This window comes from Jaculus jaculus, unplaced genomic scaffold (genome assembly GCF_020740685.1).
Source record: "Jaculus jaculus isolate mJacJac1 unplaced genomic scaffold, mJacJac1.mat.Y.cur mat_scaffold_124_1_148072_arrow_ctg1, whole genome shotgun sequence".
Lineage (NCBI taxonomy): Eukaryota > Metazoa > Chordata > Mammalia > Rodentia > Dipodidae > Jaculus > Jaculus jaculus.
Window position 1 is genome coordinate 24,730 of NW_025423396.1, and position 23,673 is coordinate 48,402.

At 39.9% G+C, this 23,673-nt stretch overlaps 1 protein-coding gene across 1 annotated transcript in view; it reads right to left on the reverse strand.

The window, feature by feature from the left end:
• Positions 1-23,424, reverse strand: part of LOC123457247 (gastrula zinc finger protein XlCGF17.1-like) — a gene marked incomplete at its 3' end in the record, with an annotated part of 46,750 nt that extends 23,326 nt beyond the window's left edge. Inside the window, exon 1 of the mRNA XM_045141213.1 lies at positions 23,362-23,424. Within this exon, the coding sequence (XP_044997148.1) occupies positions 23,362-23,424 (63 nt within the window). The remainder of the gene's footprint in view (positions 1-23,361) is intronic.
• Between the last annotated feature and the right edge of the window lie 249 nt (positions 23,425-23,673).

Below are 23,673 nucleotides of genomic sequence, written 5' to 3' on the forward strand. Positions count from 1 at the left end.
TGTTGTAAACTGACTCTTATTACTGAATCCTGGTATCATGTTGCTGTATGAACCCAATAGTTCTGAAGGGTTGAACAAGGTGTTTATACTTTATCAGAAAGATGAAACATCAATGTGAAGAAGCCCAGCATGGTGGCTCATGCTTTAATCCCTACATTTGTGAGGCAGAAGTAGGAGGATTGTCATGAGTTCAAGGCTGCCCTGGGATTACCAAGTGAATTCCAGGTCAGCCTGGGCTAGAGTGAGACCCTACCTTGGAAAACCAAAAACAAACAAACAACCAAACAAACAAAAAATCCATGTGAAGAGATTTAATACACACATAATTTGTGGGAATTTGGCTTCTTTACCCTATAGTGTGTCATGGTATTAGCTTGCCACATTTAAGTGAAATAAAATGGTGGTGCCATTAAAATTTTAGGAAGCATGTACTTTAAACCACCTTGTATAAAATATCAGTATTTTATTTGGATTGTATAACTTTGTGGTGAAAATAGCATGGATACTTCCAAGTTAATGTCCTTAATCTTTAGGAAATTAATAATGCCTAATTGCGCAGTATTTAAATGTAAAAGGTACATTGGCTTCTTTGAATTTATTAACCTCATTTGAGGATATGGTGTATCATCTTCTAGATACCATCTGTAGAGAGAAAGAAAGAGGAGGAGAGAGAAAGATTGGGTGCACCAGGGCCTTCAGCTGCTGCAGTTGAACTCCAGAAGCATGTGCCACCTTGAACATCTGGCTTATATGGGTCCTGAGGGATCAAACTTGGGTCTTTTTCTTTGGAGGCAAGTGCCTTAACTGCTAAGCCACCCCGTCATGAATGATTTTTTAAGTCACTAAATTGTGGAAAATTGAGTTTCTTACAGCACCTTCCTTCAATAAGCTTCTTTTCTAGCAAGAGAGGGTAAACGCTAAATATTGGGAAGAGATAAGTTTTCTTCAGTGATATAGCCACTGGTGGGAAGCCCTAAATACATAACCATTTAATCCTGTAAATAATCCCTCACCTAGGATCCTGTAGACAGTTCTAGTAAACTCATTATATCACAAAAAGGCATGAAGGAAGAAGGGAAGGAATATTAGAAAGAAAGAGGGGGTGGCATTGAGCATGGGTAAGGAACCATAGAGGATAATGAAGTGGATGTCATAAAAATGCATTGTGTGTATGTTTAAAAATGACATAATAAAATCCATTGTTAAATGTAGTTAATGTGCTCATAAGAAAGCATAACAATTTGCAACATGGTCTGTCCAGTTATTATGGCAGGATGTTAGCTTTTGCTATAGTCTGTAAATAGTCCACCCAAGCTGGGGGACTCTTCATACCTATCTTGCTATTTTATTTCTCTTGGGACAGTAACTCCACAGGTAGCCTATGATGTCATTGAAGTATTGAATAAATCAAGCCTCTGGCCTTAGCCTCAAAAGTAGCTGGGGGGCTGGAGAGATGGCTTAGTGGTTAAGCACTTGCCTGTAAAGCTTAAGGACCCCGGTTCGAGGCTCGGTTCCCCAGGTCCCACGTTAGCCAGATGCACAAGGGGGCGCATGCGTCTGGAGTTCGTTTGCAGAGGCTGGAAGCCCTGGCGTGCCCATTCTGTCTCTATCTGTCTTTCTCTCTGTGTCTGTCACTCTCAAATAAATAAATAAATAATTTAAAAAAAAAGTAGCTGGGGATGCTGAGTAATTTCAGAGGATCCCCACTTTTTGTCATTATCATGTAAGGTAACAGGGAGTTCTTCAGATGAATTTATAAGATGCATAAACTATTAAATTTAATTTTAATGCCATTCTCTTTTACTTCTAGTTAATAATTTAATATCACAATTTAATGCTAGAAGCTGATTTGGCACATTCTGACTCTGAACACATAGTAAGGTTGGACTCCTCTACCCATGGTCTGCCTATAGCAATATACATCTTATAGCAAGGCTCTGCTTCCTAAGACTACACTAGCTGGAAACTAAGCAGGAAGCTTAATCAAAACTGCCTGGGGCTATTGGAGACATTTACATTCAAACCACCACTGCATCATGAGTAGCTTTGGAGGATAGTCCTGTACTAGCAGAACTGGCCACAGCTCACTTGTAAATTTAGTAGATTTAAAGTTTTATATATGTATTATGTAGAATATTTGCATAGGTTCTTACATGGTAACATTCCTAACTAAACTATGTAAAATTATTTTGTTAGTTTCTGTTGAAATTGTACTACTACAGGTTCTGTTGAGTAGTCTAAAATTCTGCTAAGACATGAGGTTCAACAGCATGTGACTGAGGTATTGATTTGAATTCTCATGATTATTAACATTGTTGAGCATCTGCCTTTTCTTCTTTTTCTTTCTTTTCTGTATTTTTTTTTCATGGTAGCATTTTATTCTAGCCCAGGCTGACCTGGAACTCACTCTGTAGCCCAACCTGGTCTTGAATATAATCTACAGCCTTGTGCTTGCAAAGGAAACACTCACATACAGGACTATGTCCCCAGCCCCTCTGATCTCCTGTGAAGAAGAAATGGCAAACTATAGGATTGTAAATAGTTTGAAAAATACATTATTGAAAAAAGAGTAATATCTTAAAAAAAAAACAAAAAAAAATACTTCTGAAAACACAGTAAAAGAAAATTCAGTTAGAAATGCTTATTGGAGCCAGGCATGGTGGTGCACACCTTTAATCCCAGCACTGGGGAGGCAGAGGTAGGAGGATCACAGACAGTTCAAGGCCACCCTGAGACTACATAGTTAATTCCAGGTCAGCCTGGACCACAGTGAGACCCTACCTTAAAAAACCAAAAAAAAAAAAAAAAAAAAAAAAAGCTTACTGGTTTTACCAAAGAGAATAAGGGAGCAGCATATGAGCACATGAAATCATGTAGGACATCATTTTCCTTGGCACTAGAAAATTAAAAGCTTAAGGACAAATGTTGGTAAATAGATTGGAAATTGAATCACTAATTTATTGCTACCTAAATGTACACTAGTATATCTGATAACTCAGAAAACAATTTGGCAGTTTTTTGGTTTCTTTTAACCTGGCCTGTCATTGGCAAACAATGGCATCTGTATGGTTTCCAATAAAAATGAGGAGCACATCTGTTTCTTCATTCCTTGTTCAAGAATGTTAGGATCAAATTGAAGGGTTTATATGGCAAGCAAAGGTTACTCACGTGAGAAAGTTCATAGGATTATCATATTAACTTCCAGTATCAAGTGAGGCTGAAGAAGAAAATGAATCTCTCATAAGATATAGAGAAATGGGGGACATATCCAAGGGTAGGAAGCATTCTATTTTTCTGTTTTCACTGTTTTTAAATTGAGAATTCACACATGGCACATACTATGTGATGAACATTGTTATAAGCACTTAATTAATACTACTTTCTTGAGTCTTCCTAACTAGTTGGCTGTACATTTTTGATTCAGATACCTGTTGATTGTGTGTGCATAGGTGTAGCACTGGTATGTGGGCACCCAAGGTAAATACAGTATTTTTCTTTAAACAGTTAGTAACAGATAATATATTTGAGTTCAGGGGACAGATAGCAGTTGTATGCATGTGTTCAGAAACTGTGAAGTTTAAGTGTATGGAGATTTTATTCAGGAATTGTTGGTGGGAGATAAGTTGGGCTCCATTCAAATCTGTAAAAAGAATCATGGTACTTTTTAAATCATGCCAGTAGTGTCTGTGTGCTGGCGGTATCAGCATTGAGGAGCCCAGCATCTGCAGTAATTGGAAGATGGAGACCCTGTGCTTCTCAAGACTGGGTTCAAAGAAAGAGCACCATCTCACAGAAGACCTCGAGAAAGGCATTCCTGAGTTGAGACACACAGATATCTCAAAGGACAGAGTTATGAGGCTTTTTGTTAATGGCCTAACAACAGAGACCTAGGATCATGTCAGATGTTGGTGGAAATGAATGCTGAGTATTTTTGTGGGGGAAAAAAAGTTCATTTTAGCTTACAATCTTGAGGCAAAGTTCTGTGATCACAGGGGAAAGCAATAGCATGAGTAGAGGGTGAATATCACTTCCTGGCCAACATCAGGTGAAAAACAACAACAGGAGAATGTACCAAACACGGGGTTAGAGGAAGCTGGCTATAACATAAGCCACCCCCAACAATACACTGCTCCCAGGTGGTGTTAATTCCCAGATTGCCATCAGCTGGGAACCTAGCATTCAGAATACCGAAGTTTATCAGGAGAAACTGAATCAAACCATCATATTCTACCCCTGGACCTCCAAAACTAATAACAACACATGATGTAAAATGCAATACATTCATCCACCTTTAAAAGTCCCTGTAGTTTTTAATCAATCTAATAATATTTAAACATTCCCATAGTCCAAGATCTTTTTTTTTCAATTTTATTTGTTTATTTTTACACACACACACACACACACACACACACACACACACACACACACACGATGTGTGTGTGTGTGTGAATGGAGAATTCGAAATATTTGCCTGCCCCAGCATTTCATTTAACATAACTGTACAACACAGAGACAATAAAGAAATAAAAGAGCATATCTTCCCATGATCTACACTATAGAATCAAACTCTCATAGTTGATATGGATCTATAGAGACTTCTAGAAACCTACACCTTTTTTTTAAAAACTACATGTGGCACAAATGTCTGCAGTTCATTTTCAGTGGCAGCTGAAGAACCTGGTGCACCCATTCCCTATCTTTTCTCTCATAAAGTAAAATAAAAGTTTCAAAAAACAAAGAAAAAGGGAAGAGGGACAGGAAGAGATGGGAATAGGTTAGAGCAAAATCAAAGAAAGGTAAGGTAAGGGAGGGAGGGATTAGAGGAAAGAAGGAAGGGCCTATGACATTGAGTATAACCTCCTGAAAGACTTTATTATACATAGAAAGTCTATGGAGATTAGAAATAACACTAAAAAGCATTATTCTATCGTATGGTGGTAAGCTTCAGAGTAGTTATGAATGAGATAACGGTCCACATGAGTGAGGCCTACATTTTTTCAATGTTGTAGCTATAGAGATAGAATGTAGATATTAGCTGGACATGGTGATGCAAACTTTAATCCCAGTACTCAGGAGGTAGAGTTATGAGGTACATGGCTGTGAGTTTGAGGCCACCCTGATACTCCATAGTAAATTTCAGGTCAACTTGGGCTACAGTGAAACAGTATCTTGAAAAAACAAAGAAAATTAAAAATAATGTAGATATTACAGATAAGAAATGCAGCTGTGAGGGGGTTAGATCTCATTCAGATACACAGAAAGATGTGGATAGATGACTGACCATCACCTGCATTTGAAACAACCAGAAAGTCCCTAAGAACAAAAACACCTTTTACAGTTTCAACATGGACAAATAGCTTCCACCAAACTTCCCAGTATCCTCTCGTGTTCTCCCACTCCTTTCCTAAATAATATACAGAATTCCTTGGGATGCAGAGATGGCTTGGCAGTTAAGGTGCCTGTCTGCAAGTCCCAAGGATCCAGGTTCAATTCTCCAGTACCCAGGTAAGTCAGATGCACATGCGTTTGGAGTTCTTTTGCAGTGGCTGGAGACACTGGTGTGCCACTTATCTCCCTTTCCCTCCCTCCCTCCCTTCCTTCCTCTTTTCCTCCTTCCCTCTTTTCCTCCCTTCACCCTCTCTCTGTCTCTCTCACTTCCTCTCCAATAAAAACAACAATTTTAACAGAAAAATTAATCCAATGAGACAGCTGTGTACTATTGGATTCAAGACCACACTAACATCCATGTGCCTATATTCATATAAATGAATGACTAAAATGATAAATAAAAACTTAATATAATTATTGTCTATTTTCAACTATCTATCCATAAAATAATTACTGCTCCTCTCCTCCACCCTCTTCACAGTATACCTTAGGGTAGATAGTCAAAGACAAACTATGGCCTGGCCTCGTGGCACATACCTTTAATGCTATTTTTAAAAATTTTATGCATTTATTTATTAATGAGAGAGAAAAAATACCTAGAATATGCCACAGAGGGATGTGGTGCTACCTATTGTACCCCCACCCAAAGTTACAGAGGTGTGGAAATATCACACTCAGCCCTCAGCCCCATTACTATAGAATTCATAGACAATTAATGTCTGTTCATTGAATCATTTTTTAAAAAGCTAAAAAATAAAAAACTAAGATTGGAGAGATGGCTTAGCAGTTAAGGTACTTGTGTGTACAGCCTAAGGACCCATGTTCAACTCTCCAGATCCCACATAAGCCAGATGCACAAAGGTGAGGAAATTGCGAGGTTGCACATGTCCACTAGGTGGTGCAAGTGTCCAGAGTTTGCGGTAGCTGAGGCCCTAGTGTGCCAATTCTCTCTGCTTGCGAACGCACTCGCTTGCTCACACACTCGCTTGCTCACACACTCGCTTGCTCACACACTCGCTTGCTCTTGCTCTGTGTGTGTGTGTGTGTGTGTGTGTGTGTGTGTGTGTGTGTATGCCTCTTTCTAGATATAAAAAATAAAATATTTTTAAAAATAACTTCAAAAAAGATATAGGAAGCCTGGTAACAGGATGAAAATTTCTTGCTTTTTCCCTAGTTCCCCAGTCATAAAGATCATGAACTTGATTTAGTCTGAGTGCAACAACAAAGAAACAACAACAAGAAGAACTTAGTTACAAAGGAAGGAAGGGGAGGGAGGGATGGAGGGAGGAAGGGAAAGATGAAGACAGAAAGGAAGGGAGAGAGAGAGGAAGAGAAGAACAAAGAAAGGTAGAGAGTGGGAAGAAGGGGAGAGAGGAAGGAATGAAAGAGGGAGAGAAGAAGGAAGGAAGGAAGGAAGGAAGGAAGGAAGGAAGGAAGGAAGGAAGGAAAAGCAAGAGAGGGAAGGAGGGAAAGAGAAAGGAAAAAAGCAAAGAAGGAAAGGAGAGAGGAAGAAAGAAAGGAAGACAGGGAAAGGGAGGGAAGAAGAAAGCAAATGAGAAAGAAAGGTAAGGGGTAGGGAAGGAATGAGAAAGGTGAAGGGAAGGAAGACAGAAAAAAACATAGAGGGAAAGTCAAAGAGAAGAAAATAGGTTTGGAAAATGGAAATATAAATATAATTTTCAAATTATATCACTAATATACCAAGACACTGTGCAAATAAAATTAAATATGGGTAGTGTCCTGAATTTCTATACACTTTTAAAAATAATTTTCCTTATTTATTTGCAAGCAGAGAGAGAGTGTGAGAAGAGATACAGACAGAGAGAATGGATGTGCCTGGGACTCCAGATGCTGCAAAGGAACTCCAGAAACATGTGCCACCTTGTGCATCTGGCTTTATATGGTTCCTGAGAAATCAAACCCTAGTCATTAGGCTTTGCAAGCATCTCTAACCACTGAACTATCTGTTCAGCCCCTTCATACACTGTTATGTTCCCAAATCCAGTCTGTGTAACAGTATAAGCATGAGACTGATAATATGACTCTTATACTGAAGGGAGTCTATGTTCTACTAAAAATGAGCTACACATTCAAAATCACTACAAAAGCATGAAGACTCCCAACACAGAGCAGTGGTAAATGTCAGAATACAGGAGGGTGTTATTTACTCAGACATAGCCATTACACATCACATATTGGTATCAGATTATCTCAGTGTACTGCACATATCTAGAAATATTACTTATCTGTTAAAATTTGTTCATAGGTGCTGTGGATACAGCTCAGAGGTTAAGGTACTTGCTTGTGAAGACTAAGGCTCCAGGTTCGATTCTCCAGAACCCACATAAGCCAGATGCACAAGGGGACACACATGTCTGGAGTTTGTTTGCAGTGACTAGAGGCCCTGGAACACCCATTCTTTTTTTCTCTCTCTCTCTTTGTAAATTAAAAGAGAAAAAAGTAAATTTGTTCAAAGAGTAGATTTAACATTAAAACGAAAAGAAAAACCCCAAAACACAAGTCTAGCAGACATTCCTGGAATCAGCCTTGTCTTGTCAACCTTTCATAAGCATAACCAGGATGTTGTACAATAAACAAAAAGTGAACATGATGCATCATTGAACAAAGAATTTGTTTCCTTTGATGTCTTGGTTCTAGAAAATTACTACAGGGAGTCCCATTGAGCTACTCTGTGTAGAAAGGGTTACCAGGAGAATTACAAAGAATGAAGCACATACACCCTGACACCCAGATTTTTATATGGGTACCAAGGATTCAAACTAGGGATCTCATGCTTGCATGACAAGGTCTTTACCCACTGAGAATTTCCCAAGTCTACATTTCAATTTTTTTTTTTTTCGATAGGGGGATATGAGGTAGGTTGTTGTTCTAGCCTAGGCTGACCTGGAATATACTATGTATTCTCAGGCTGGCCTCAAACTCACAGAGACATGTACCTCCTGAGTGCAGGTATTAAAGGCATGTGCAACCATGATTGGCTACATTTGAAATTTTTGGTGCATACTCTTATACCATAAAATTGTAGTTCTTAATTAAAAAGGGAGTTATTTGGGCTGGAGAGAGGGCTTAGCACTTAAGGAACTTACTTACAAAGTCTGAGGACCCATGTTTGACTTTCCAGGTCCCATATAAGCCAGATGCACAAGGTAATGCACCAGGTGGTCACACATGTGAAAAGATGGTGCATGCACATGGAGCTCAATTACAGTGGCTGGAGGCTCTGGTACAAAAATCCTCTTCTCTCTCTCTCTCTCTCTCTCTCTCTCTCTCTCTCTCTCTCTCTCTTGCTCATACAAATAGGTGGGCAGTCATTTGGGCTTGCTGCAAAACAAAATGAGTCATTCATATATATATATATATATATATATATATATATATAGTCAAGATACCTATCTATGAATACACAACAGACATATGTATAAAATCAAGATACATGTTGTTAGGCCGAGCATTGTGGCACATGCCTTTAATCCCAGTACTTGGGAGAAGGCAGAGGTAGAAGGATCTTTATGAGTTTGAGGCCAGCCTGAAACTACATAGTGAAGGCCAGAAATCCAGGTCAGCCTACCTCTACCTCCCAAGTGCTGGGATTAAAGGTGTGCACCACCACGCCTGGCTCATCTAGACTTTCTTTGCAGCAGCTAGAAGTACTGGTGAGCCCTTTCTATACCCTCACTCACCTTGCAAATAAAAACAAAAACTGGGCTGGAGAGAGAGTTCAGTGTTTAAGGTGCTTGCTTGCAAAGCCAAAGGACCCAGGCTTCCCCCAGGACATGCGTACAGCCAGATGCACAAGATGGTGCATCTGGATTTTGTTTGCAGCACCTGGAGGCCCTGGTGCACATACTTGTACTCTCTCTTTTTCTCTAATAAATAAATAAAAATTAAATTTAAAAAGCTGTGCACAATCAAATTCTACTATGGGATAAAAAAAATGAGAGTGAAATGTATAAGAAAATGGACGGAGTTGTAAAAATAACACTGTAAGCAAGGTCACACAGAAAGACAGACACTAAATGTACTCCTTCATCTGTGGTTCCTAACTGGGATCAGTTGGAGGTGTGTTCAAATGGTAGCTAGCACCAGGAATGTGGGCATAAAATTAGAATGAGACCAGGAGAGAGAAGAAATTGGGAGAGAGGAGAGGAGGCATTACTTGGCAGGTTGGGGGGGGGCAGATTATTAGAAGTGGGAGGACTTGGAGGGGTAGGGGGAAGAAAGGGCAGGGAGGTTTAACCAAAGTTAAACCATCATGAATCAGTTCCATAGAAAGAGGTTAACATTATATAAGCTATAACCATCAATAAAGATGGAGGGGAGCCACTCTGGACAGAAGGTGGAAAATTCTTAACCTGAAAACCATGGACTCAGCCAGTGAATTTGAGGCCAAGAATATGATTGTCCCCCACAGAGAGCTGTTTGCTAGGGAGACCCATGAAGTCCACCAAACAATGTAGACCATTGTTAAAGCACTTGATAACCTGCCAGAGCTAAAATGTATGACTCAACTGCTGAAGATACTACGGGCAGTGGTCACAGAACATTGAAATACCCTGCTAGAATGGAAACATAAACTTCCTCCCTCCTGGCAAGTCTTCATAGTGTTGGAAAGCCCTATAGGAGCTACTGGAGGACAATGGTCACCAAAACCATATATAAACAGGAGACTCTGCAGATGTATACAATTGTGCAATAGTGTCATGCAGCCTTTGTTAGTAACCAGCAGTTCTTTGACTGGACATGCGTCCCACTCAGTGGGACAAAACTCATATATAGCACTGGAAACCAAGTCAGAATCCCATGGTCAGAAAATTCAAATCTCACAAGAAAGACACCACTGCTGTCTGGAGAAGAGTGAGCTTGAAAACACACACACACACACACACACACACACACACACACACACACACACACACAATAAGAAACTCAAATAACTGCAAACCCCCTTTATTTTAAGCTGTTCTCACTCTTGGGTTGGAGAAGATGCTTAATTTTATAGACGACAGAGAAAAGAGAGGAAAAACAAGATACATTGATGAAACAAGAATATAGCTGACTGCCCCATGAGACATTACATCTATACCACATCTGCTGGGGCCCAGGAGAAATTGTAGAGGAAGAAACAAGAATATTGCTCTTACTGCTATCCTGACAACTGCCTTCAGGGTAATGGTGACAGACAAGGTGATCAGATCAAAGCATAAATCCAGTAGCAACAGAAAATTCAATCTTAAAGTGGCCTGCTAACAGGTCTGCCATACTTCAAAGAACATTACAGATGAGGATGAGGAAAGATTGTAAACTCCAGAGTGGTTAGAAATATCTTGATGCATCATTGCCCTAAATATTAATAGCCTTAATTCACCCATCAAGAAACACAAGCTAAAAGGATGGATCAAAAATTAGACCCCTCAATCTGTTGTCTGAAAGAAATGCACCTCACCACTAAAGACAGACATCTCCTCAGGGTGAAACAGTGGAAAACAATATTCCAAACAAATGGGAATAAGAAACAACCAAGCTGGCTACATTAATATCAGATAAAAAAGACTTCAAACCAAAAATAATCAAAAAAGACAAAGGAGGCCACTTCATACATATCAAGGAAATGATCCATCAAGAGGATATTACAATCATAAATCTGTATGCACCAAATCAGGGGCACCACAGTTCATAAAACAAAACCTACTTGACAATAAAACAGAAATAACCACCAACACCATCATAGCTGGGTACTTCAATATACCATTATCAGTAATAGATCATCCAAACAGAAACTCAAGAGGGAAGTAAGAGAGCCCAACAAAACCATAGATCACTTAGATCTAATGAACATTTACAGAACTTTTCATCCCTAATCCACAGACGACACATTCTTCTCAGCAGCCCATGCAACATTCTCTAAAATAGACCACATATTAGGAAGATTGATATAATTCCCTGCATGATATCAGATCACAATGCTATATTGCCACAAATCAACTACAAAAGACCCACCAAGAATCCCAATGGCACCTAGAAACTGAACAGCACACTTTTAAACAATAAATAGATAGCGGATGAAATTGCAAAATTTCTAGAATTGAATGGTAATAAGAACACATTGTACCAAAACTTATGGGACACAATGAAAGTACTCCTCAGGGGAAAATTCATAGCACTCAATGCCTTCATAACAAAGACAGAGAAATCCCAAATAAATAACCTAACCATCCACCTTTTTTTTTTTTAAATTTTTATTTTATTTACTTGAGAGCAACAGCCACACAGAAAGACAGATAGAGGGAGAGAGAGAGAATGGGTGCGCCAGGGCTACCAGCCTCTCCAAACAAACTCCAGACGCTTGCGCCCCCTCGTGCATCTGGCTAATGTGGGACCTGGGGAACCGAGTCTCAAACTGGGGTCCTTAGGCTTCACAGGCAAGCACTTAACCGCTAAGCCATCTCTCCAGCCCCCATCCACCTTTTAAATGCACTGGAAAAACAAGAAAAATCCAACCCAAAGAGCTCCAGAAGGAAAGTAATTAAAAAATGAATAACTACATAATTTAAATTTACATACTTTTAATCAGAGTAGAAGTTAATGAATTGGAAACCAAGGAAAAAATCAAGACAATTGTCAAAACAAAGAGCTGGTTCTCTGAAAAAATAAACAAGATTGACAAACCCCTGGCCAATTTGATCAAGCGGAAAAAAAGAAAAAGAGAGAGAAGCTTCAGATTAACAGAATTCAAAATGAAAAAGGAGAGATCACAACAGACATAAGTGAAATTATGAGAATCATCAGGACTTATTTCAAAAACCTCTACTCCACAAAACTAGATAATGTGGAGGAAATGGATAAATTCCTTGATGCATACCATCCATCAAAGCTAAACTCAGAGCAGATTAATCACCTCAATGAACCCATCCCATTCATGGAGATTGAAAAAGTAATTTAAAAAAAAAACCTCCCCAAAAAGAAGAGTGCAGGACCAGATGGCTTCTCACCTGAATTCTATCAAACCTTCATGAAAGAACTCAAACCAATCTTCCTCAAACTGTGCCACACAACTGGAGTACAGGCAAAGCTACCCAACTCCTTTTATAAAGATAGTATCACCCTAATTGCAAAACCAGGCAGAGATGCCACAGGAAAAGAAAACTACTGGCCTATTTCCATGATGAACTTAGATTAAAAGATCCTGAACAAAATCCTTGCAAACCAAATCCGACAACCCATCAAAAGCATAATCCACCTTGACCAAGTGGGATTCATCCCAGGAACACAGGGTTGGATCAACATATGAAAACCTGTCAATGTAATACACCACATAAACACCACATGATCATTTTGATAGATGCAGCAAAGGCCTTTGACAAGATACACCATTTCATGATCAAAACATTGGAGAGAATTGGCATCGTTGGTTCATCTCTTAACATAATAAAGGCAATATACAAAGCTCCTAAGGCCCAAATAATACTTAATGGAGAGAGACTGGAGGAATTCCCATTAAGATCATGAACAAGACAGGGTTGTCTAGTCTCACCTCTGCTCTTCAATATAGTACTGGAAGTCCTAGCTCAAGCAATAAGACAATAGAAGGAAATAAAAGGGATACAATTTGTAAAGGAAGAAATTAAGTTATCTCTATTTGCTGATGACATGATTGTATATGTAAAAGACCTAAGAGACTCCAACCCAAAACTCCTGAAGGTGATTAACTCCTATAGCAAAATAGCAGGACACAAAATCAATGCACAAAAATCAGTAGCCTTTCTACATGCAAATTACAAAGATACAGAGAAAGAAATAAGAGACATGGTCCCATTTTCAATAGCAACAACAACAACAAAAAAAATTAAAATATCTTGGAATAATGTTAACCAAGGAAGTGAAAGATCTATACAATGAAAACAAAAACACTCAAAAAAGAAATTGAGGAGGGCTTGAGAAAATGGAAAGACTTCCCATGCTCCTGGATAGGCAGAATTAACATTGTGAAGATGGAAATCCTACCAAAAGCAATATATAGGTTTAATGCAATTCAATTAAAATCCCTACAGTGTTCTTCACAGAGATAGAAAAAATGATCACAAATTTCATATGGAAAGGCAGAATGCCTCATATATCCAAACATATCCTCAGCAAAAGACATACCTCTGGAGTCATCACCATACCTGATCTAAAGCTATATTACAAAGCCACAGTAATAAAAACAGCATGTACTGGCATAAAAACAGGAGTATAGAACAATGGGATGGACTTCAAGACCCAGCATCTGGGTCAAGCAACTATAGCTACTTGATATTCGACAAAGGCCCTAACAACATAGGTTGAAAAAAGACAGCATCTTCAACAAATGTTGCTGGACAAACTGGATAACCATATGCAGGAAACTGAAACTTGATCCACACATTTCGCCATGCACTACACTTAAGTCCAAATGGATCAAAGACCTCAATGTAAGACCAGAAACTTTACTACTGGAAGAAAATATAGGAAGTACTTTCCATGACATATAAATGGAAAAAGACTTCCTGAACAAAACCCAGTAGCTCACTATCTTAAACAGTCACTCATCCAATGGAATCACATGAAGCTGAAGAGTTTCTTTACAGACAAGCATACAATAAGGAAAGCCAATCAATTAACCACAGAATGGGAGAAAATATTTGCAAGTTATAAAACTGACAGAGGACTAATCTCTAGAATCTACAAAGAACTCAAAAATCTAAACAGTAAAAACTAGAACACCCCACTCACATAATGGGACAAAGAGCTGAACAGGCAGTTCACAGAGGAACAAATACAAATGGCAAACCCACACTAAGAAAATTTTCATCATCCCTAATCATCAGGGAAATGCAAATTAAAACAACTATGAGATTCCACCTTACCCCAATAAGGATAGCAAACATCAAAAAATCAAATAACAATAAATGCTGGTGAGGATGTGGAGAATTAGGAACACTCATCCACTGTTGGTGAGAATGTAAGATTGTGCAACCACTTTGGAAAGCAAATGGAGACTCCTGAAAAAGCTGACTATCGAAGTACCAACAGTCCCAGTTATCCTCTTACTGGGCATCTACCCCAAAACCTTCAAACCACAGGCCAGAGAGATTTGCTCAGCTGTGTTTGTAGCAGTTCAATTTGTAATAGCTAAGAGCTGGAATCAACCCAGATATACATCACTAGAAAAATGGATAACTAAGATATGGTATATCTACACAATGGAAATCTATACAGCAGTAAGAAAAAAATGACACAATGAAATTTGAGGAAAAATGGTTGAACTTTGAAAAGATCATTCTCAGTGAACTTACCCAATCACAGAAAAAATAATGGCCACATACTCTCACTCATCTACAGCACCTAACCTGAATCTACCCAAGATGCCTTACATACCCAGCAAGCATCTCATGGACTACACAATAGAATGGAAGTGGCGGTCAATGGAGGTGTGGAAAACACAAATCTAGGCCCAAAAGGCAATGGTATCATAAAATTCTACTTCCTGAAATGCAGACCAACTGGCTGAACCAGGCCCTTAGAGGGAACACCTGAACCACAAGACACTGGACAGAGTATGATGAAGACTAACCTTAATCTTCTACACTTCCCTCCCTCCCTCTCCATCTCCCCCCCGCCCTCTCACTCTTGTATATTAGTTATATTTTTCTTCCTTCTTTTAGTGGACACTGACCTGTAACTCCCAGTACCAGCATGGGGCTATCATCCACAATGATCTTTTGTTCAGAAAGACCTACAAGGTTTCCTAAAAGAAACATAGATTTCTGTCCGAGTACTTGATGACCCACCAAAGGTTAGTGGTAAGTCCCTACTGCTGAAGACACCTTATGTTGTTGACACGTAAAATGGAATGGCATGGCTGGAAGCTGGAAGAGAATCAGACCCAGTCGGTGGTTCTAGTACCAAAAGGTGCTACATGGGTGACTGGGGGAAAATGACCAATATCTGTCCAAGCAACTCATGGTCTAACCTACTTAGCAGCAAATAACCTGATGTGATGCTCACACAAGTGCAATAGTGGCACACAGCCATGGTGAGTAACCAAGTGCTCTTGATTCAGCTAACTGATCCCCTCAGTGGTATGGGACCTGTAGCTGGAGCTGGGAAACAAGTCAGAACCACACCCAAACATAAGCCTGCTCTCCATTATCAAGCTACCATCAATCATGGGCTAGCAGAGGGCCTACACCTATTAAATTCTCTATAAAACAAAATAATGGTTATCCCATTTGTCCTTGTGCTAACTTACTCTCTGTTGGAGAATCTGTTTCTCATTGTGTCCCAGAGATTTTGATATGTTGTGTTCTCATTATCATTTGACTCTGAATTTTTTGATTTCCTTCTTGATTTCTTCATTGACCCATTCATCATTTAGTAGTGTATTGTTTAGTTTCCAGTATGCTCTATAGCCTTACTTGCTATTGATTTGTAGTTTAATTCCATTGTGGTCAGATAGAATGCAAGGAATTATTTCAATTTTCCTGAATTTGTTAAGATTTGCTTTGTGTCCTAATATATAGTCTATTTTAGAGAATGTTCCATGTGCTGCTCAAAAGAATGTATATTCTGCAGCCTTTGGATGAAATGTCCTGTATATATCTGTTAAGTCCATTCCTTCTATGACCTCATTTAGTCCAGATGCCTCTCTGTTTATTTTTTCCCGGGATGATCTGTCAATTGGTGAGAGTGGGGTGTTAAAGTCACCCACCACCACTGTGTTTGGTGTTATCTGTGACCTTAGTTCTAATAGTGTTTGTTTGATGAATTTGGGAGCCCCCATGTCAGGTGCAAATATGTTTAGGATTGTAATGTCCTCCTGTTGGAGTGTGCCCTTAATCAATATAAAGTGACCTTTCCTTATCTTTCTTCACTAATGTTGGACTGAAGTCTACCTTGTCAGATATTAGGATAGCAACCCCTGCTTGTTTTCTAGGCCCATTTGCTTGAAACACCATCTTCCAACCTTTCACCCTAAGATAATGTCTATCCTTTGTAGAAAGGTGAGTTTCTTGGATACAACAAATTGTAGGATACAGCTTTATAACCCAGTCTGCAAACCTATGTCTTTTTGTTGGTGCATTGAGGTCGCTGATATTAAGAGATATTATTGAAAGGTGTGTATTTATATTTGCCATTTTTTGTGTGGTTCTGGTTCTATCTTTGCTCTTTTAACAAGTATTTGAGTATTGCTTGTTTTTTCTAGGTTCCTTATATGAGTGCTTTTCCTTTTCTTCAGCAAGGAGGACTCTATCAAGTATTTTCTGTAGACCTAGTTTTGTCTTCAAATACTCCTTTCACCTCCTTTTGTCATGCAATGTCCTTATTTCTCATCTATTTGAATGGATAACCTTGCAGGATAAAGTAACCTTGGTTGACAGTTGTTATCTTTCAGAACTTGGAATACATCACTCCAAGCCTTTCTGGCTGTAAAAGTTTGTGTTGAATAATCTGCTCTAATCCTGATGGGCTTACTTTTGAAGGTAACTTGATTTTTCTCTCTAACTGCTTTCAATATTCTTTCTTTGGTGTGTGTGTTTGGAAGTTTGATTATAATATGGCGACGAGAGGTTCTTTCCGGGTTTTGTCTGGCTGAAGTTCTAAAGGCTTCCTGTATCTGTATTGGCACCTCTTTCCCAATTTGGGGGAAGTTTTCTTCTATGATTTTGTTGCAGTCACCTACTATGCCTTTAGAGTGGAATTCTTCTCCTTCTACTCTGCCCTGAATTCTAATATTTGATCTTTTCATAGTGTCCCGAATATCTTGAAATTCCCACTCATATTTTTCTATAAGTTTGTCTTTCTCTTTGTTGGACTGTATTAGATCTGCCACCTGGTCTTCCAGCTTAAATATTTTGTCCTCTCCTTCATCCATTCTACTGGAGAGATTTTCTCCAGAGTTTTTTTTTTTTGTTTGTTTGTTTTTTTTGTTTTTTTTTTTTCATTAACTGTGTTTTTCATTGCTTGTAATTCTGACTGGTTTTCCTTGATTATTTCTATTTCCTTATTTATGTCTTGTATTGCCTTCTATATTTCATGAAATTGGTGTCCTGCATCTTCTTTGATTCCTTTGATTTCCTCTTTAAGTTCCTCTTTGACTCCTTTGATTTGTTCTCTGACTTCTTTGAACATATTTAAAATCATTCTTTTGAAATCTTTCTCAGGCATTTCCTTTAACTTGTTCTCACTGGAGGTCATTTCTGATGCATTAATACTTTTAGGTGGATTTATATTGTCTTGCTTTTTAGTGTTTCTTGGGTTATAATGTATATGTTTTTGCATTTTGGATTAAGTTAATGCTTGGATTTTCTAGCTATCTGGGTATTCTTAGCTGTATCAATTGGTTTGATGTTATATATTTTCAGGGTACGAGCTTGAGGTGTTAGATGTGACTCTTAAGACTCTGAGAGTATCTACAAAGGTGCTCTTAGGGGTTGAGTTTCCCTGCTATGGGGGTATTCAATTAGGCTGAGTGGAATAAAATACAGGTATATTCTAAAAGTTAACTAAACACTGTACCTATTCAGTCAAAAACAGCCCCAAGTATGTATGCCAGAGTAGTTATTATAACAACCATATCCTCTATCAACATAGAGGTTAAGATGTCTGGTCTGGTGAGGGATCCAAATCAGCTTGTGACCAAGTGAGACCCTTCCCTGGTGCAAACCCAGTTACCTTGGATGATTTTGGTCTCAGTAAAGTTGTTGCCTGGGTCGTTGGGCTGCTGTTGTGATTTCTGGAGCTAGGCACTGGCTTTTCCTGTGGGCAAGCCTGTGATGGGTTGTCCTGGTACCCTTAAGACTGATAATGACCCTGCATATGTATCTTCAAAGTTTGCACAATTCTGTACATTATATCAAATTAAACATATTGCAGGCATTGAATATAATCCACAAGGTCAAGCTTTAGCTGAACAAGTTCATGCAACTTTATACAAATTAAAAAGGAGGAAGAAGATAGACAGTGGAATGGACCTTATATGGAATTTACAAAATAATGCAAGAGCTTTTATGTCTCAAGTCTTGTTTATTGTTAATTTTCTTAATTTGCCACAGGGTGAAATTTTGACATGAGCAGATAGGCATTTCCAGCCTTCTGCATCACTTCCAAAGGACCCTTTGCCTGTATGGGTTAAAATTACACAAGATGCAGAATGGGTTCCTGCACAATTGTTGGTGCAAGGGAGCGGGTATGGTTTGATTATTTTGCAGGATGGCCCCCAATTTTGGCTCCTTGGAAGAGGGATCCACTCCCGCTATTCAGAATGATGGAGGAAAGATATTTGCTATGGCTCATCTGATGCTGAAACATTGTCGTCATCATCGGCGTGCTCCTTTGCTGACTTGGAGTCAAATAAAACCCTGTTGGCCCAAAGGCAGAGTCTGATGCAATGTACAGGCGAGCCTTGCAATGCAGATAATTTGTTTATCGCTGTATGTTCCCTTCTGACAATTCAATCTTCCACAGGGAGTAATGAGTTATTGGGCTTACATTCCTAACCTGCCTATGCTTGAGCCTGTTACTTGGAGGGATATGGATCTTTTAGTTTATACCACACCTCCTAGGAATAATTTGACTTCTTTAAATGTGCATGATGGCACTGAGTATAATTTTACACATCTGGGTGAGCAGCTTCCTATCTGTTTGGGCCAGAAGCCTTATTTAAGTATGGTATATCAACACTGGATTGCTCCTTGGAATAATATTACAGGCTCACGTACCTGTCTGCAAAGGTTATCTGCTTGGTCCATAAATCAGACTTGGGAGAATATTATTTATTCATTAGAATTATCTCTTCCACCCTGTAGTGACTTTACCTATAATGATTTAAAATATTGGCGCATGCCTTTAATCCCAGCACTCGGGAGGCAGAGGTAGGAGGATCGCCATGAGTTTGAGGCCACCCTGAGACTACATAGTGAATTCCAGGTCAGCCTGACCCAGAGTGAGACCCTGCCTCGAAAAACCAAAAAAAATAAAATAAAAATAAAAAATAAAATAAAAATAAAAAATAAAATAAAATAAAATATTGGCCTATTCTTTGGGAAAACAGTCAGCTTGTCTAGTGCCAAAAGGCGCTACATAGGCGACTGGGGGAAATGACCAAGATCTGTCCAAGCAACACATTGTTTAACCTAATTAGCAACAAATAACCGGATGTGATGCCCACACAAGTGCAACAGTGGTACACAGCCATGGTGAGGAATCAATTGCTCTTGATTTGGCTAACTGATCCACTCAGTGGTACTAGACCCATAGCTGGAGCTGGGAAACAAGTCAGAACCAAACCCAAACACAAACCCACTCTTCAATATCAAGCTACCATCAATCACAGGGTATAAGAGGGCCTAAATCTACCATACTGTCTATCAAAAAAGTAAGTCTTATCTCAATTTTCCGGGTGCTAACTTACTCTCCGTTGGAGAATCTGCTTCTCTTTTCCAGATAAATGCAGATCCTAAGAAGAGAGCTGCCCCAACATACCTCAAAAGGGGCCCAACTGAAACTAAGGACAACTGGCGAAATAAGCAAGGGTGATGTTTTCCTGTGAACCGGATACCAGTACAAAGGGGAAGGAGATCAACGCAGAGAAAAATCAACTCCTACCAAAGCAGAGAGCCAGAGCCTCAGAGGCCCCCAACACCTCAGCACTGAAACAGACCAAAAATGAACCCAACATGGCTCAGGGAAATCTTGTGGAAGAGGGGGCGTAAAGAATGTCAGAGTCACATGTTGGGTCATGATTTGCAGAGACATTTATCATACCAATACTGGGGGCTAACTCCACAATACACGACCCATTTTCATTAACAAGGAGGGTGTAATGGGAAGGGGTAGATCACAGATGAGCCTAAATAATGGTACCAAACTGCCTGTATTTACTGAAAAGAAAACTAATAAATTAAATTTAAAAAAAAACTTAAAAAAATGAATAAAAAATAAAATAAAATATTGGCCTATTCTTGGGGAAAACTGTTTAGGGAAGTTTGGTAAAATAATACAAGGCAAATGGATAAATTGGGGCCCTTATGGTCAATTTATTAATACTTCTTCTGATTGGAATATTACCAGATGTGATGTGCTTAATGTTACCAGCATGAATACAGTCAGTAACTACACCTTAAGAGGATCTCGTCTGATGGCTTGGGGAGATGGTGGAATCAGTGACAATCGCATCGCTGCATTGCACTCTATGATGGCTATTCAAACACATACTTGGAAAGTCGCTGCAGCTCTATTTCCTGTGACACTTTTTAATGGATCATTTTCCGGTACTTCACAATCCGCATAACAATATAACTTTACATTATTTGCTATGACTAATATTACTGCTTGCATTCCAATGCCTTATGTATTTTTAGTATTTTTACTCTCAGAGTCTGGAGAGCCACACCTAGCACCTTAAGCTCCTACCCTGAAGAGATATAACACGAGATTGATTGATACATCTAATAGTACTGTAGCTAACTAGAAAATTCAAGCATTAAAGTAATCCAAGATGAAATATATATAAGAAACATCAAAAATCAAGACAATATAAACCTACCAAAGAGTATTAATGCATCAGAACTGATCTCCAGTGAGAATGAGTTAGAGGAAATGCCTGAGAAAGATTTCAAAAGAATGATTATAAACATGCTCATAGAACTCAAAAAAGAAATCAAAGGAATTAAAGAGGAAATTAAAGGAATCAAAGAAGACATAGGACACAAATTTAATGAAATAAAGAGATCAAGCAAGAGATAAATAATGAAATAGAAATAATCAAGGAAAAAAGGTAATGAATTAAAAAACTCTGTAGAAAATCTCACCAGTAGAATGGATGGATGAAGGAGGGGACAGAATTTCTAAGCTAGAAGACCAGGTGGCAGATCTAATACAATCCAACAAAGAGAAAGACAAACTAATAGGAGAGTATGAATAGGAATTTCAAAATATTCGGGACACTATGAAAAGATCAAACATAAGAATTCAGGGTATAGTAGAAGGAGAAGAATTTCACCCCAAAGGCATAGTAGGTGTCTTCAACAAAACCATAGAAGAAACCTTCCCCCAAATTGGGAAAGAGGGGCCAATGCAGATCCAGGAATCCTTTAGAACACCAACCAGACAAAACCTGGAAAGAACCTCTCCTTGTCATATTACCATTATCAAAGTATCAAATACACAAACCAAAGAAAAAATATTCAAAGCAGTTAGAAAAACCAAGTTATCTACAAAGGCAAGCCCATCCGGATCACAGCATATTCAACAAAAACTTTAAAAACCAGAAAGGCTTGGAGTGATGTATTCCACACTAGAGTGAGCTTATTAAACTTAGGACATTCCCAAAATTCTCAATCACACTCAGTAGGTTTGGATATTCGTTTCTCACACCGAAAACTTCAATATTTGAGTTAAGTCCAGAGGCTAGTAAAGCCAAGGCTTCACTTATTCTCCTTCTTGCTTTTCCTTCTAGCATTTAGTATCTTAACACTATTGATTTTTACTTTCTGGCCATATACACAGGAAAATGAAGACAGTGTCTGTAAGCACATCACACTGTGATTACAAAATTGGCATGGAGAGGTGAATACACTCGTGGGTGGCACACAGGAGCTGGCTTTGGACTGTGGCCTGGCCAACCATCAGGGGTTCTTACAGTGCCACTGGGAAGCTCACATGGCCCCTCTACCTGGTGTGACCCTCCTACCTGATGCTGAGAGGTCTGGCTTACAAGCAGATCACCATCCTCGCCTCCTCCACCATCATCTCCCCAAATTGAGGCCCAGGAAAATGAATTCTGCTGCTGCCTCAACACCATTTGCGCCTCCCCACCTTAACCTTAAAATTTGCGCAATGTCCTGGAAGATCTGCAACATTGTGACATCAGGGCTGTTCCACCTGCCCCAGGCATGAGGGGAAATAGACATCCACAACTCCTAACTGGAAGGTGGCCTGCAGAGGTGAGTGGGATGCAGCTGTACTGAAGCAGGGATTTTGCAGCTCACAGGGATATTTCCTTCCACCTACCCATAGAGCAGATGCAGGGCTCCTGGGGCCTGAGGCAGCCTCATGGGAAAAGGTGACTCCTGGCCAGAAGATCCCACATGCCCACTGTGTGTGCCTGACAGCACTATGGTCAACCTACAGGGATTGATAGCACTCAGGCCTCGGTTCCGCAGCCCTGACCTGCTTCCCTTACTCTTCCTTCTTTCATGCTCCCTTTCTCACCTTCCATTTCCCTTTGTTTATCCGTTCCTTCTTTCTCTCCCAGTCTGCGTCATTCCTTCCATTCCTCTTGCCCACCTTCTTTGCTTCCTTCCTTCACTCCCGCCTTCCTTCTTTTCTTTTTTCTTTCCATTTTTCTCCCTTTTCCTTCCTTCCTTCTATTCTCCTCTTGCCACTCTTTTTCTTTCCTTCCTTCTTCTCCCTTTCCCCTCTTTTTCCTTCCCACCTTCATTCCTTCCCTCTATTCTTCACCCTTTCTCCCTGTTTTCCATCCTTCCTTTGCTCCTTTTTTTCCCCAATTTCCTTTATCCATTTTTTCTCCCTCTCTCACTTTCCTCTTTCCTTTCCTTCTTCCCTTTATCTCCCACTCTTTTTCTTTTTGGTCTTGTGTTTTGAGACAGAGTCTCTATATGATCTAGACTTGCCCTCAACCCTTAACACTCCTACCTCACCCTCCCACTGGGGTTACAGGAGTGCACCACACCCAGCTTTTCTTGCAGGAGGGCGGGCGGGAGGAAGGCATGAGTATGTGTGTGTGTGTGTGTGTGTGCGCGCGCGCGCGTGTGTGTGTGTGTGTGTGTGTGTGTGTGTTGTCTGTGTGCATGGATTCATGTTCCAGGGTGGAGCTCTGGAACTGGGTGAGAGCCGAGGCCAGCCCATTCCTGGGTTTCTCACAGAGAATCCGGGGTTGCCCTGCGGCCCCTCAGCCCAGCGCGATCCCCCTACCTGCTGCGGAGCGCTCACGCTCTCGCTCCCGCACAGACCCGCCATGGCAGCTTCCTCTGCCATCCCGAAGGACAGTCTCGGAAAAGGAACTCCGCTGCTTCCTCCGCACTGCTCACGCCTCTGCCTTTCACTTTACAGTTTGCTGAGTGCTGTCCTTGGCCTCAGACACGCCACCGCTGCCTCCTCCGCCCCGCCGAGCTGCTGGAGAGGTTCAGGAGAAAGAACTCCGCGCTCCCGCCGTTTTAAAGTTGACTGTTTCCCTAAGCGTGTTCTGGTTGAGCCGCAGCACTGTGACGTCATGGAAAGTTCCAC